At 42.3% G+C, this 16,975-nt stretch overlaps 1 protein-coding gene across 1 annotated transcript; it reads right to left on the reverse strand.

Annotated features, from left to right (window-relative positions):
• Positions 1-9,476: 9,476 nt before the first annotated feature.
• On the reverse strand, positions 9,477-16,746 carry KCNA4 (potassium voltage-gated channel subfamily A member 4). The gene is made up of 2 exons (XM_059709184.1): positions 16,367-16,746; positions 9,477-13,338 (listed from the first exon to the last, which is right to left on the reverse strand). The coding sequence occupies exon 2, from the start codon at positions 12,557-12,559 to the stop codon at positions 10,586-10,588; it is 1,974 nt and encodes a 657-aa protein (XP_059565167.1). The 5' UTR covers positions 12,560-13,338; positions 16,367-16,746; the 3' UTR covers positions 9,477-10,585.
• Positions 16,747-16,975: the final 229 nt, after the last annotated feature.

Below are 16,975 nucleotides of genomic sequence, written 5' to 3' on the forward strand. Positions count from 1 at the left end.
TGTCCCTTTCGCAATACCAAACAATTCTATCAACCTGTGAATTGTCCTAATACAACATTTCACTGTATTTGAATTTCAACTCTAGTCTGGGTTGAAGTTAGTTACAAAGGGACCGAACTAAAAATAGACTCCGGTGAGTGAGAGGGCTGGAGCCTGTCTGCCTTGTCAGCTCCTCTAGCCAGCAGTGAATGGAAAACTCAGGGGATGTCTCATCATGTGTAGACATTGCCCCTTAAGCAAATAAATGTAACAGCCAAAGCATGGCTTGGTAGCCTAAGGAATATCGCAAGACACATTTTCAAAGTTGGTAAATCAACTGCTTTGCCTAGGAATGGAAATGAGTATGCTGTGTCTAACAACATGTTTGTAAGTCGAACAATAGTCAAAACAGTTTGCCCTTCATTTTCTTGATTAAATTCCTAATAACAACAGTAGCATCAAAGCAAGATTTTTGCTATTATCCTCCCAGCTCTCCACACGGGTTGTTTCAACACAGTAATAAAGCATCTGGATGAAAAATGGGAAATACGCAACCAATCATCCAGCTGTTTTCTAAAATCCCAGCCGTTCAGTAATAGGCAGGAAATACCTAGCATGACAACAGAACATAATGGAGCCACGTTGCAGGTGACTGTAGAAGCTTTCTGGGTACACGCTGGCATGACCTGATTTCAAAAATGGAAAGACATCTACCTGGATCACATACACACAAAAAGCTCTCCATGAGAAATCTGTGAGCCTGGACGGGCAGAAGCCTTCCTGAGCTGGGCTTTTATTGAATGAAGCAAAGGTCAGTGGAGTGCAAGGGGGTGAAGGGAGGTGGGGGTACCAAGCATTTTACATGTCTACCTCTGCAATTAAAAATAAAAAGCAGCAGGCTTAATAACTGAAGGTAAAGGTTAAAAATGGAAACTAAAAAGGCGGTCTTCGAACACTTTATTTTGAACAAGTTTATATTTGGTCAGAACTTATATTAGAATATTCTACTTGTATTTCATTTCCAAATCCTTTCAGGGGTGCAGTAAAATATTTAAAAGTCACCTGACTTTCTAATCTCCCTTGCAAACCCTATAACACAACTACAGCATTTCATAACTGAAATGGAAAAAAAAAATCTTTCCAACATATAATTTTCATCCTATTTTAGCAACAATGGCAAGACTTATCCCAAGCTCAACTGATCTCCAACAGTGATATCACAGACAAGCAAAAAGGAAAGGGTAATTTCTAAACAAAGCCTCTCCCATCCAAAGAATCAAATCAGTCCCTTGAGTGAGTAAAAATAGTCTGGTGTCACAAGATGATTCACACCTTAAAATACTGTATGTTGCTTCATCCCTGTTCTATCTAATCTAACCCTTCTTTCTCCACTGTTTCTCACACGGCCTTGAAGCCTGTGAAGTGTGTGGATTCTAGTAGTGAAATGACACCTCTACTCTGTGGATGAGCAGCAGCAGCTGAATCAGCAAGGAGTTCTAATTGTGCTACGCAGATTTCATGATTTCTCCACTCCTCGAAGAAATGCATGCTGACAATAACCAAAATGAACACATCATTCAGCTTTGTGTTGGTGACATTCACTCTCAGAGCTACAATTGGTTGTTTAATTCCATCTAAGTTTTAATACCGCACTAGAATAAGGGAAGAGGATGCATAGAGGTGCCAACTGATAATGTTTGAAGGATGTGAAAGAATCCCTTGCTCTGAAGGGAGAGGTGAGCTCTATCCTTAATACGACATATGCAGCTTTAATCCTCAGCGACAGTTTAACTGTTTTGTATATGAGTGCTCTCAAAGACTAAGAGCAAAGGGAAGTAGGATACTGGGCCATATATATTATACACATGCTTACTAATTTTGGTACCAATAATAAGTGATCAATGTACTTTCCCAGATTCCCTGAACTAACAAAAACTAATAGCATAATCAAATGAAGTAGTTTTTAGACTGATCTATTTTCGCCATCAAATGAATGACTTCATTTAGGCATGACTCCTCAACCTTTGCCAACCTCCTGCCTACTCCCTATCCCTCAATTAGCTTTGTTTCTCCTTAAATCCTGTTGTTAACTCCAGCAAAAATGCAGTTTACTAGCTTCACGTTCATTGGATCAGATCTGGAGGAAAGAGGTCAAGAATTATGAGGATACTTCTAGGAACCCAGAAGGAAAATATATTCTTAATATTCCTTCTCTCTCATCAAGATTCTAATCCTATATTACAAAGAGGGGAATATGCAAATTGACCATCACTCTGCCACAAAGATGGCTGCACCCACAATGGAGGCAGGGATTCTGTAACACAAGATGGCTGCACCCATAGTGGAGGCTGAGTTCCCATAATGAGCCTTAATGAGCAATCAGCAGGAACCTGAGGCTGCGCCGCCCCCCCCCCCACTCCCATGGGGCTTGACAGGGGACCTCAGGCTGGGGGACCCGACACTGGGCTGGGGGACCTGAGGCCGTGACCTCTGCCCAGCGGGGCTTGACAGGGGACCTCAAGGTGTGCCCCCCCCCCGCCCCGCCCCAGTGCTGGGCCAGGGGACCTCAGGCTGCCCCCTTCACCCCGGGCTAGGGGACCTCAGGCCATACCCCCCACCCAGCGGGGCTTGATGGGGAACCTGAGGCTGTGCCCCCCTCTTGGTGCCAGGGGGACCTGAGGCTTTGCCCCCCACCTGGCGGGGCTTGACAAGGGTGGGACCGGCCAGGTCTGGATCTAGCCCAATGTAGGGGGACCAGCCAGGTCTGGGTCTCACACGATTTTGAGGTGCATGTGGGTGGGTGGGGACTGGACTTGGGTCCCGTGGTGTACCCCAGATTCTGACAGGAGGAAGATTTTCCTATACATTTTACTAATTTTCTTTCATCTCTGACACTTCTATTATAGAGAAAGGGCAAATAGCAATATTAAAATATTTCCTCTAATTAATCTTTCATTGTGCACAAATTTCATGCACTGGACCACTAGTATGGTATATATGCATTTCCCTATGCTGTTTTCAAATATGCTAAAATCAGCTTCTAAGCTGATTAATAGCAAATGGGGCAAAACAGATCATCAAGCAATCTTTTCATTCCCTAATCAATTGGTAACTAAGATTTTCACTTGGTGTGCTGGAAGATAAAATACTTGTATCCACCAATTTAAATATAATCCACAAATTTAAATATAATGTGGAAAAGCCAGGACAAAAAGAAACCAAAAAGAGAGAAAGAGATTTCATTGTTCTCTTAAAAAACATGAATAAATGAATCATTATTTATGGGATAAATTGTCCCCCAAATAAATGGCTCTAGCTATTGATAACAATCTCCAAATCTCATAATAATTTTTTTTAAATATTAAAATAGAGATACTACTCAAGCTAATAAGATAGTTTGGAGCCCTAGCTTGGTAGCTTAGTTGTTTTGGAGTGTTGTCTCATGCACCAAAAGGTTGTAGGTTCAGTTACCAGTCAGGGCACATACCTAGATTGTGGTTTGATTCCTGATCACATACTGGAGGCAATCAATCAGTGTTTTTCTTTCACATCTCTCTCTCTCTCTCTCTCTCTCTCTCTCTCTCTCTCTCTCTCTCTCTCTCCCCCCCCCCTTCCTCTCTCTTAAATCAATAAAACATATCCTCAGGTGAGAAAAAAAAGATAGTGTATAACTTATAGATTCTAGCTTCTTCTCAAAGCCATTTTACTATTAGTTAAATCATCCAAAAAATTAAAACCCACCCCAACAGTAATACCAACAATGACATCAACAAGGAATGACAAATAAACAAGTAAACATAAATCATACTATGTTTCCTAGAGACCATTACCTCTTAATAGATTTCAGTCCAGTGGGAGCCTTATTAATTATTTTCCACCATGCCTGATAGCAAATGAAAGCCTCATTTGGATTATGATCCCTACCAATTGGAGGAGAAAGAAGACTCACTCAGGTGATATCAACACCATTAGTGTTCTCCATAGGAACCATCAATCTATTCAGGTACGAGTGAGTTAAGCTTATAAATAGAATAGCATGCATCCTCCATGTTAACTAACGTAGCCCCTGTTATTGAGAGAATTGAGAAATACAGCCCTGGTTTCCAAGATATATGGGATTTTCCAATTATTTTATAGTTTCGTATGTGAGGCTGAGTGATATTGGAACATTCATCAAAAAAGCAAACAACAACAACAACAAAAAAAAACAAACAAAAAAAAACACCCAACAATAACCTTAGACATTTTACTGCTGGAATTGAACCTAAGAGAATTAAGAAAGTCATAGCAAACAACAGCTACAACAAAAATACAGAAAGATAATGATTTCAAATAAGGCTATTTCTGTAGAGCACAAAATAGATCCATGGAGCCAGATAGTCTAGTTTCCATGCTATATGCAATCTTTATGTAACAGGATTAATGTCCATGAAAAATAAAATAAACATGTTGCAATATTACATAAAACATAAAAACTCTTCCTGGGAAAGAAACTTCATATATCTTTATACCATCGATGTTAAAGAGCTTAGCCCTAATAATACTGTGGCAATATGGTACAGAATGCCAATTTAGAGTGCAAAGAAAGGCTTTTCAATCCTTAAGTCTCATCATTTCTCCCTAATACATGGGAATTATATACTTTCACTACATTCCAAGAAGCCTCCTGCAATGCCTTGGACTATTCATTTTGCTTTTCTATTTTTTGCCAGAACAAAGGCAGAATATGAAATACATGACATAAATGTATGAAAATTATTAATCTACTTATTCTAAAACAAATATAATTCTTTGGCTCAGCATTGGCACAGCTTTCGTTGATATCCACAGGGGCTATTTAACTGCTCTGACTGATTGAAGATGTGACTGACTCCTCAATAACCAGTAGCTTAAGAAGCTCTGAATAAAAATGCCTTCATGCTCTCTGACCCCAAATATACATCCCTGGTTTACAGATTCTTAAAAAAAAATTTTTTTTCAAGTTCATTTCCATATACTGCCAATAACTGGAAAAAAACAAGCATATTTTCCATATATATTATTTATTTCTAATAATTACTATTAAGACCAATGATAAAATTGGTATTTCTATCATTTTCACAGAAAATGTAAACTTGTATATTCCTTCAGTAACTTATTTGTGGCTTTACATCATTCACCACATTAGTCACCTCTTGGTTATCTCTACTAATGGTGAGGAGCCATGCCAAAGTTGCTCCTAAATCCCTCATATTTCCTTTGGATGAATGTGGCACACTGAACAACAGACTTGGCGTCCCCATTAGGTTTTGCTTGGCTTGTTTGTTTTAGTGTATTTATTGTTTCTTTGTGCTGTATTGGTTCCTTTTTATAAGGTTGCATTTTCTAGACTGGTTGTCTAATGAGAGACCATAGTTCTGAGCCTGAATAAAGCCAAACTAGGGTGAAAAACCAGTTGTGGAAATCTATGCAGCAAATAATTTGCAGGTCAGGAAGCAAAAGTTGACTGTGGATCAACTATCAAGATCATTTCACTCCTAGTAGTCTGGATACAAATCCTCCTTCCAAGTTACCAGTAAGAGCAAATGGGTAAAAAAAATTAACTGTATGTCACCAACACCATGATCAGTAAATGTGAGAATACCCTTTCCTAGACAATAGCAAGACACCTTCCTTAGCACGTTGTTTGCTTTATATATCTATTCCTATTCCATTCCCACTTAGTATTACCCACCAGTCTAAAAGGGGGTGTTAGAATTTCACTTAGAGCCACAGCTCATTAAATATATGTTATGTTCTTTAAAGCACCCAACTCATGCCTTGGGATTAATTTATTTACCATAAATAAAGTAACCATATTTTCTGAACCTCAAATTGGGCCATATGGTCTGATATGTATTAGCATACTTTTTTTTATGATGAAGATACTGTAAGAAATTGGGACTGCTATGGAAACGGAAAACCGAGTCCGAAATAAAACTCCTAGCACAGCCTTAATCTTAATTTACATTTCAGAAGTGCATATTCCCATTTACTGCAAAAATAGCTCTGCTTCCTTCAGTCTTGAACACAAACCCCTCATTCAACCTTCTTTCAAATCGGAATGCTGGTCTCCATACCAAAAAGTAGGATTACCTTAACCTATCATGGTTACATTGCTCTGGAAGACCCTGTGCTTCAAGTCAAGTTTCTTTGCAGGCAAGAAAACCAAGAGGTTTCTTTTGTCCATACCAAATGTCCCTTGCAGTAATCGGAATGACTTTTGGGTCAGGAAGATTTTCTGGAAGAGGCCCCTTTGTCACTGAATGACGACCTGTAATCATTCTAAACTGTATCAATAAAAAACAGTTTTAAACAGTTATAAAGAAAATTATGAACAGGGATGTTATACTCTGCACCCTGCACATGAGCATATCACATGTTCATTTGAAAAATATAAACCAAACCTAAGTGTTATTTCCCACTTTACCTAGAAACAGCTGCAATGTTAGTGCTGAAGATGCATCGCAGTCCTGAAAATGCACAATGAACACCATTTCTGATTCTCTTGGGATGTGGGGGTACTAGTGTTTATGATTCTAGTGCAATTAAAAATAATTTTCTATTGGTTGGTGTTGACTTTCTAAAAAAATGAAATACATATATATATATATATATATATATATAGTGTGTGTGTGTGTGTACCTTCACTTAAATGTTTCTTCTTCATATATTGGATTCTATTTCAACACATTCTTAATGAAAAGATGTTTCACAAAGCTTTAGCAATCCTGTTCAAAACAAATTTGACAAGAAAAGCAGCAGCACTGTGAAATACTACATGTGTCTGAGCATAAAATGAGTTTTCCAGCACAGGTCGGAACACTGTGTTTACTGACAAGATTGCACTGTAACAACGCCAGAAATCAAAATGTTTACTTACCAATTTGTATTCAACTGGAGACTGAGGAGTTATTTTTTATTAGTAGTAAGTGAATTCCTTTCCTTTAGAAGTTGTTAGAATAAATAGCTTCCAAGTACACCCTATTCATTCAGCTTAGTTTACATTCTAAAAACTCAATCCCATACTCCTGGTGCTGCATTTAACCCAATAGTAAGGCTTTAAAACTATTTTGTTCTTATTACTTAACTATAAAATCAAGGCTGGTATGACTTGAGGGGTACTTAGAAAATATCAAGCTAGTCTGATACTTCCTACGACTCAACAGAATTTTGGTGCTAGAAGGACTCAAGCGATAATGTAGCCCACTAACCCAACTTTACAATAACCCAACACAAACTGAGAATTAAGGAGATGAAATGACGTGCCCATGGTCAACAAGCCAGCTCTGGACTCCTAGACCACCGGTCATTCCTCTGGCATCCACGAGCTCCCTTTCACAGAACTGAAGGAATATTTAGCCCTCCTCTCTTCTCCATAACTGTTATGCATAATTGTTTCCTTTTCAAGCAATTAATTGCAAGAGAGAACAATGCATCCACCCTTGAAAAGATTCTGATTAAGATGACCCTCAAATATTGTACTTTTGGTAACATTTATTATCATCTGAAAAGCAACTAAAGAATCCCAGATCCCAAGAATTCAAATCTCTAAATGGGTCACGTCTCTTTTATCTTACAACCAAACATGTATGGTGGCCTCTAAGAAGATGAAGTTGCCTAAATTAGTTACAAATAGCCCCTGAAAGCACATTTCTCAGTATAAAATTGTCACAAATGGTGCTAATGCATTTTAACTAGCTTTGACTTGGAAAAATTCTATACATCCACAACTACCTTCACACATTCTCTGTAAAACAAGTATTCTGCACAGAAGTGCCCCTATACAAGTCTCAAGGGCTTAAATGCTTCCTTCTCAGAATGAAATCAAGATCCAGACATCCTAAAATTAATGGATCTTGCAGGGGTGAAAAACCCCATACATTTAGTGGTTACCTAATAAAAGTCTATGACTACCACTTTTTTACTCTTTTACCCTTAAAAAGAAACTATGTACAATAAAGGGAAGCCCCAGGGTCCCCAAATGACTATATTTCCTGGGTTCTCAGAATTGTTAATTCTAAAACATGTCAATTAAATGTAATATAACTTTTCTTATTTAAAAGAGTGTGTAGAACCAGTGAAATACAATGTATTTCCTTCCAAACACAGCCAAGTCATTGCTAATGCTATTAGAGAATGTTCAATAAACATCGAAGCTGGAGAGCATGCATTTAAACTATTTTAAGATATAACCAGACCTAGCTGAGAATGGCAAAAGAGAGATGGTACCTTGTCCACAGGGTCATCTTTATACCATGGCATGCCTGAAATCTTGCCCCAAAAGAAGAAACTGTAATAGTTATTTAATGATAGGCTCTCTTGTGTGTCTGCAAATCAACTCCTTGTAAGGAGCCTCAAATTAAAGAAATTACCCATGATTTTCACAGCATCCTAATAAAGCAGATGTAACTTGCAGGCTCTTAATCTCCTAGAGGAAGATTAAAAGCAATTTAAACATAAAATTGGACATTTACATGGAACTTATTTCAGAGTTTTCACATGTTTTCATTTGCTTTCCTGTAATAACTGATGTAGCATATGCATCATGTGCCCTCTTTTTTTGCTATTGAGGAAACTGTGGTGCAGAGATTAACAGGCTGACTTTTCCAAATAAATAGTGGCCAACCTAAGTAGGCTTACAGGGCTAATGTAATGCTTGTTACATTTTTTGCTTCTAATCCAAAATATAGGATAATGCCATCTTTGAAGTCTTGTTTTGTTTTGTCACTCTCTATTGCCCACTAGAGATATTTGGTCTACACATTCAATCAATTCCTCGGTTTGCTGCTTTGCATTCTTCAAGGTGTTCTCAAGAGGTGTTGCTCTATAAGTGGTGGAGAAGAAATGGGGAGAAGGAAGTAGCTTTGCTTTTAAACCTAACATTGGATTTACTTTGAATTTTAAATATCATTAAAAGAGAGGTAAATTTTATATTATTATCAGATGATGGGCTGGGGTTAAAAAGCTTGATAAAAGTTATTCTACGTCTTTTTTTTTTTCAAAGTTCACAGTTGTTAGAGTTCATTATGTACTGATATACACAGTATCTTTTTCCCAAATCTCAGGACAATCATTTTATAAAGAATAGAAGTTGAAGAAACACTGGAGAGAATAAGGGCTATTACATATTCTGAGTTTGCTAACCTATATCTCATTATAACTTAATAGTGCAAGCCCAATCACTAGCTATTATCTCACATTCTAGAACACCTTGTTATGAATTAAACACTTATATGTGTCATAAATTCCTTTAATAATGATGGTGATGTCGAAAGCAAATGTTTTGACACAATTCTTTCTTATACCAATTTTAGCATATGGAGTGCCAAATTCTGAGGTGAATCCCCACATTTTGCTTGTATGTGGCAGCACAAAGAAATAAATTTAATAAATCTATCATTTATGTTATACGTTTAATAGAAAGCTTTTAAGCCATAATCACTGTAGCATCTGGGCATCTATTTCTTCATTAATTCTTTCAGTGCATGCATTAGCTTTGGTTAAATTATTCTGGATTTAAAGGCAGAAGAATAGGATGGTTTCAGAAACATCATTGTAATAGACCGATTTCAAAAGAATTCAGTAGCTAAATTCAACGTCATAGCCCCTTTGCAGATCAGTTATTTAGATTTAAAAAGAGAAGGGAATCTGTGCTGTTATCTGCATGGCATTTAGTCTCACACAAAGAAAAGAAGAGAACAATAAAATGGGACTAAGAAATTATTGTTCCAATGATTGTCATTGAACTTTTACATTAGTAAACATTCACAGTATGAAGTCTCTCTCAATCTCCAGCATATAAAGTAGTGCAAAGAAAAAAAAAAAAATTCCAGTGCTGGGATTTCTGAACAAAACTTGTTACATTTTCTCTGATGTCATTTCTCCCATACTGTTAGGCATTTGCTCTCGTATCTTCCCAAAATTAATAATAAAATATAAACAATTTCTAAAGACCCCTGCAGCCTTTTTAAAAGTTAATTTCCAGTTAAAAATAAACTTTAATTAAATCCAAGATAGAATTGTGACCTATATGCTATTAAATAATTCACTTTCTTTTTTTTCTACATAGTAATTCTTAACAATTTTTTAAAAACAACTATGGAATTCAAAGACATGAGATGATATTAAAGCACTGATAAGTGACTGTTCAAATTCATTAGTTCTTACATAGTAAATACTTCAAAATGCCAACTTTTCCCATTACTGCACGATTACTAAAAAACGTTGACAATTTACTTACACATACACACACGCACACAGCACACACACACACACTCATCCCACATAGCCATCTTTACTTTTACATCCTTTCCAGTTAATGTGCAAAATTCTTGCATCTTAATAAAAAATATAAAGATTGAGTTGCTCCTATTTAAGCCTCCCTCTTCTCCAAGATGCATCATTTATTTGATATGTAATACAAGTTTATAACAATTATGCCATGTATAACCATTAAATGGTGTACTACTGTATGCGTTGGATTCATTTGCATATTTCATTTTCATAACTGCACTCTCTATGCATAAATATATTTGGAGATGCTGGGCTTGGGGGCGAGGGGGCAGTGGCGCACGGAGAACAGGATTCACACATCAGTCTCCACAGCCTTCACGTTAGAGCAGTTGTTTTTATCTGTCTCACTGTCATCCCCCTTTCCCTGACACTTCTCCTTGGCACAAAGAGATTCCTTAACTCCTTCTTCCATCTCTAGATACTCTGACTTGTCTCCCAGAGAGGAAGAAGTAGAGCTCCGAAATTTCCTCAGCAAATTAGAAGGGATGTACGGGCAACTGACTGCATTCTGTGTCAGTTGTGTCTGTTCCTCATTTTCAGTCTCTCTGTGGTAGAAATAGTTAAAGTTAGAGACAATCACCGGCACTGGTAAAGCAATGGTTAAGACACCCGCAATGGCACACAGGGACCCCACGATCTTGCCCCCCACAGTGATGGGCTTCATGTCCCCATAGCCCACAGTTGTCATGGTCACCACAGCCCACCAAAATGCATCTGGGATGCTTTGGAAATGGGTGGTAGGCTCATCTGCCTCAGCAAAGTACACAGCGCTGGAAAACAGGATGACCCCAATGAAGAGGAAGAAGATCAGAAGGCCCAGTTCCCGCATGCTGGCTCGGAGGGTGTGGCCCAGGATCTGCAGGCCTTTGGAGTGCCTGGAGAGTTTGAAGATCCGGAATACCCGGACCAAACGGATGATCCTGAGGATGGCAAAGGACATGGCCTGCTGCTGCTGCCCGTTGCCACCGCCCTGCTGCTGGGCCAGGTCCGTGCCCAGGGTGATGAAGTAAGGCAAGATGGAGACAATGTCAATGATGTTCATGATGTTCTTGAAGAAGAGAGCTTGGCTGGGACAAGCGAAGCAGCGAACCACAAACTCAAAGGAAAACCAAACAATGCAGACTGTCTCCACAATGAAGAAGGGGTCGTTGAATACCGTGTGGCCTGAGCTCTCGGGGTGGGGCGGCGAGGTGTCATTCAACAGCCCACTGTGCCCACCCGCGCTCAGAGCCAGGATGAGATCCCTGTCGTCCCTGAACTCGGGCAAGGTTTCCAGGCAGAAGATGACAATGGAGATTAAGATGACCAGGACGGAGACGATGGCTATGCCCCTGGCCGGACTGGAGCTCTCCGGATACTCGAAGAGAAGCCAGATCTGCTTTTTGAATTCATTCTCGGGCAAGGCCCTGTCCTCCTCCTCCCTCACGAAGCCCTCGTCCTCCCGGAACTTGAGCAGGGCCTCCTCCCCCAGCTGGTAGAACTTCACCTCCTCCGTGAAGATGTCAAAGGGCACGTTGACCGGCCTCTTCAGGCGGCCTCCTGATTGGTAATAGTACAAGATGGCATCGAAGCTGGGCCTGTTCCGGTCGAAAAAGTACTCGTTGCGCAAAGGGTCGAAGTACTGAGTCCTCTTCTCGGGGTCCCCCAACAAGGTCTCCGGAAACTGGGCCAGAGTTTTCATCTGGGTCTCAAAGCGCAGGCCGGACACGTTGATGACCACGCGCTCGCAGCAGTCGCTGTAGCGCACGGCGCCGTAGCCCCCGCCGCCCCCGTCATCCTGGGGCAGCAGGTCCGTGTAGGAGCCTTCGTCCCCGTGGTGGTCATCGTCGCTGTAGTAAAACCGCCCCTCCTCTTCCTCCTCCTCCTCCTCCTCTTCCTCCTCTTCCTCCTCGTCGCTCAGCTCCCTCAGGATCTTCTCCTCCGAGCCGCTGGGCATCAGGTCGGTGCAGTGCGGGAAGCTGCTCGGCCGGTGGTGGCCTTTCTTTTTCTCCGGCTGCTGTCGCCGCCTCCTGTGACTGCGTGGGCCGCTCTGAGGGTCATGGGAGGTGCAGGCCCCCCGAGATTGGTGGTGGTGGTGGTGGTGGGAGCCCCCTCCGGGCCCCCCGCTGCCTTCCACGGCGGCCGTGGCAGCTGCCACAGCAGCTGCTGCCGCTGCCCTCGAGTGGGCCAGCCTCTCCCGCTCCCTGGCCCGGGCCTGGGCCGCGTAACCATAAGGCATGTGACTGTTGCACCCTGAGCTCTCCGCACTCACCATCGCAACCTCCATGGTGCTGGTTTGGGGAAATGGCTGGTTCCAGTTGTAGAAGAAGAAAAAAAAACAGGGCAGCTTTCTTCTTTTCTTTCTCACCAAAGGAAGGTAAGTTTGGAACCCTCAAGCAGATTGCTTGGAAGACTGAGGGTATTTTCAGTCCAACTTTGCATTTTCTGTTTTTAAATCAGCACGCCCCATGCTCTGTCTTCCCAGGGATTCAACATGGCTCTTCAGAGCTTGGCTGGTCCGGGTGAACAGCCTAGCACTCTCAAGCCTACGTCAGATAATGTCCGGGTCTCCCAGACACCTGTTTGGGGTGGGTGTTCAAATTTGGAAATACATCTAGGATGTGGTTGGTGACGCTGCTGCAAGATTCAAAGGCAGGAAGTCTCCAACGGCCAGCAGTTGTGACTAGAAGATGGAATATATTTTTCTGCCATGGAAACTGTCCAAAGCTCGGTCCATCAAATTTGAATAAAATGCGAATAAGCCTTTCGTCTCAGCACTTGCCTTCCAGTGACTGCTTAACCCATGTTACCACGAGACTTGAAGTACATCCGGCCATTGTCCCTCACACCTATCGGGATGATCCTCCAGGCTCTTCCCTTAAGTTTATCACAGGCTTCCTGGACCCAGGGGCAATGCCAAACTATCAACAGAGGCAAAGACCTTGGGAGGTAGAGAAGGTGCAAGATGAGGTGTCAGCAGGGGCAAACCCAGCTCTGAGGTCTCCATAGAGATCAAGAAAATGCAGAGTATCCTTCAGCTAAAATCATGCAGAAGAAGCACTTCACCTGAAAAAGGAAGCAAAACAAGCATGGAAGAAAAATAAAGAGAAGAATCAAATCATAAAAAGCAAACTGAGCATTTCCTTCACATACACTTCTTTCTCTTGTCCTCGAGCAAACCATATAAAGCACCAAGCAACCATAAATTTCCAAGGAACACGGGGCAGGTTGTTAAATCTTCTTCTCACTAAACATCCTTCTTTCCTTCTTCTTTGGATGTTATTTCAGCTCAGGCTATTTTCTCGTCACTCTCATCATTCCACAATAATAATGCTGTCGCTTTATAGCTATTTCCATCATGCACTGATCTTAAGGCATTTAAAAAAATTTCCACTCGTAAATTTTTCTGAATATAGTGTCCTTCCCCTCACCCCCCTTGATTCAGAATTAGAGAAGTCGGAAAAACAGTTTGCTTTTTTAAAATCCGGGCTCCAGCATTTGAACAAGCTTCAATCACTTCGTCTATAAACTGAGGATAATGCAACCTCCCCATCCCACCTTTGTAAGGATTACATGAGATAGTGGATGATGATCGAGTAACACATTGACTTGTACATAATGATATCAATAAACACTGGTAGTTACTAATTACATGACAGTAATCTAAGCTTTGATTATCTATTTATCCACAACCAAATGTGTATGTCCTTAAACCACTGTTTGAAGTAGGGGAAGGATAGCATACAAGGACATCAGGGCATTTGGAGACTCACCAATGGCCTGTATTAAGTTGGTACTTCCTGACTCCCTGAAGCATGTCCCTGCCACCCACAGTCTAGGAGCTAATCCCAGTTTCCACTTCTCTAATAATCATTTTCTCTCCTTGCAGTTCCTCCATGTTCATCTCAATGTTTCCTCCTACACTCTTTTCAAGGGATTAGCTCCTTATGTTTTAAATCCCAGTTTGTGTGGACTTTGTTGTCAGCCTATTATACTCCCCTTTTATTTAATCCATAGCTCCCATCTCCCAACTTTCCCCTTCTCTCTCTCTCTCTCTCTCTCTCTCTCTCTCTCTCTCTCTCTCTCTCTCTCTTTATTTCCAATCTACCACTGCCAGATCACATCTTTCTTGCAGCCTGCTCTGTCCCCACTGTCTCTTGGTATTCCTGGCCTTCCTTCTCCCTTAGTTTAGCTTTCCCAAGGTCCATCTAACGCATCTCCTTCACCAGAATCTATAAAAGCTCCTGTCCCAATCTTCTGTCTGTCTTGCTTCTTCCATTCTTTCATTCTATCCCATAGGGTCTCTAAGAATGCAGAAGAGTGGCCCCGAGAATTGGGGAGGATAAGGACTATTAGAATTCAGGGCATCTACTAGCCTCTATTACTGGAAGCACTTGGGGTGCAAAAGAGAAATGGTTTTCTGGAGCCATTAAAGGGATTTGGCTCTTGACCACCTGCTGCTTGCTTCTTGTTGAATCCCGTCAGCCTAGAAGCTTAAACACACTGAGTTTTATGAAGTGACAAGCAGGGAAGTGGCAAAAAATATATCCCTTCCCAATCAGAATACATTCTCCTAGGGTAAGAGGCAAGGTTGATTGGGACACGACACTCAGGAAATATACCTGTGAAGGTGCCTCAAATGACATTCTTCCTTTGCCTGACTCCTAATGTCATCTCATACTCTGAAATGTTTACCCTCAGGAGGCCTCTAAATCTCTGTTTTCACTGTGGAGGGTTAGGCTGACACCCTTTAAATTCTTTCACAGGCCAAATAGCTCGAGAGTTTGCTCAGTTACTTCCCAACTCCCTCCAAGCATTTAAAACACACTATTTAAATAAAGCCCCAGTAGAACCAAAGTGCCTATAAATTTGTATACTATGTATACCCCTCTCCCATCCAACTGACTTTCAGAAGGTCATTAATTAGAGGGTCTTCTCATTCACAATTAACTCTGCAAGAAACCTAGACCTGCTCTGTTTTTGCTGTCCACCAAATCATGTCTTAAGTTTTAGTTTAGGTTTGCTAGGTTTGGTTTATCCAACTCCCCCAGCCTACAAAAAGCAAATTACCCTCCTTTTAACTGGCTACCAGCTACCTCACTATCCCTAAGAGAGAGAGAGAGAGAGAGAGAGAGAGAGAGAGAGAGAGAGAGAGAGAGAGAGAGAGAGAGAAAGGAGGAGAAGGAAGAGGAAAAAGGAGAGGAGGAGAAAAGGGGGGGAAAAGGAAAAGAAAAAGAAAGAAAAAAACCCTTCCACCCAGCAAATCAGACTGGTTTAAAATCTCTCCTCCTCCCCAAGGTATTCACATGAGGAGAATCTATCCAAGCCAACTCCCGGGAGCCTTTATGAGGGACACTTTGCAGGAAAATTTCCCTTCCTCTTTAACACCATCAAACTAATAGGATTTGCAGACTCCCAATTCCCTGGTCCCCCCAACAACAGCCACGCATCCTGTCTCTCCTCCTTCCACCTCCCAACAACAAGGCTGTTTTCGTGTCTCAGGGCTAATTCCCACAACTGTCTTAGGGTGGTACCTAAACCTTACCAGAGAGGAGGGGGCGGGGGGAAGAGAGGACAGATTGAGAGAATCAGAAAGGCTAACAACCGTGAGAAATAACACACTTCAACGCACGCCATTTATACAGTCCCTGTGTGTTGCTCAAATGCTCAGAAAATGCTCTCGAATCCAAGTGTTGGGAGAGGCAGCAATTCAAACCCGTCCACCAGCTGTTCCCACAGGAACGGAACCGGTGAGTCTGGGATGAGGCAAAACGATGCTAAATCTAAATACCACCTCGTTGGGAAACGACATCTTTAATCGCGCCCTCGTCTCCAGACCTAGGTTCGCGCTCGGGCACGTTAAGCAGGGCGCATGCACCCCGTCCCTGAGATTGAGAAAATAACAACTGTTGGCCCCCCGGAGCGCCGCGCAGCATCTGCACCTCCCTTCTCCCACCTCCTGGTTTATTTTTAACCGCCTTCCATTCATGCCCTTCTGTCACATTCCCGATATTATTTGTCCCTCAAATGTCCACTGCTTCTTTACAGCCAAAGGTGGGAAAGGGAAGAAAGATACGAGAGGCATCACACTTACCCTTCCCGGGAGGGGTCCAGAATAAACATAAAGACAATTCCCCGGCTGGTTTTGATTTCCCCCCTCAAGCTGCAACAGCTGGAGGAGGGGAAGAACGATCCTGGGGGTGGGAGGAATCACGCCTGGGCGGCAGGTGGAGGCTCCAAAATATCCACGGAACAAGTTCTGTCGCCTGGCCAGGGGGGCACAGAGTCCTCGCTGCAGGAGCCCAGGTGTGCTGATCGGGGCTGCCCCGGGGAAGACCCCCCAAGATTTCTGGCTCCACTGGAGTTCCGCACAGGAGGGCTTGCCTGGGAAAGGACGTCAAGGTTCCCCAGAAAAAAAGAACAAAATCCTAGACAGCAGCAATCACTTGTTAAGCCCGGATTCCTCCTCCAACATCCATCCCTCTCCCTCTCGCTGGCTGCAGAAGCAGCACACGCCTCCCGGGCCAGGAGCGCCGGCGGGGGCGGGGCCGGGGCGGGCCGGGGGTGTGGCGTTCACGCTAGTCGCCCGGGGCGCCTCCCTCGCGGCGGGGCGGGCGCAGTCACGACGCGGAGACTGCCAGAGCCCCCCCACCCCTGCCCAAAAACTGCCAGTTCCCCCCTCCCCCCGGTGCCGAGGCTGGGG

Source organism: Myotis daubentonii, chromosome 9, assembly GCF_963259705.1.
Source record: "Myotis daubentonii chromosome 9, mMyoDau2.1, whole genome shotgun sequence".
NCBI classification, from domain to species: Eukaryota; Metazoa; Chordata; class Mammalia; order Chiroptera; family Vespertilionidae; genus Myotis; species Myotis daubentonii.

Excerpts from the sequence above, each read along its gene's own strand:
- KCNA4 (XM_059709184.1), bottom strand. The coding sequence starts at position 12,559 with ATGGAGGTTGCGATGGTGAGTGCGGAGAGCTCAGGGTGCAACAGTCAC.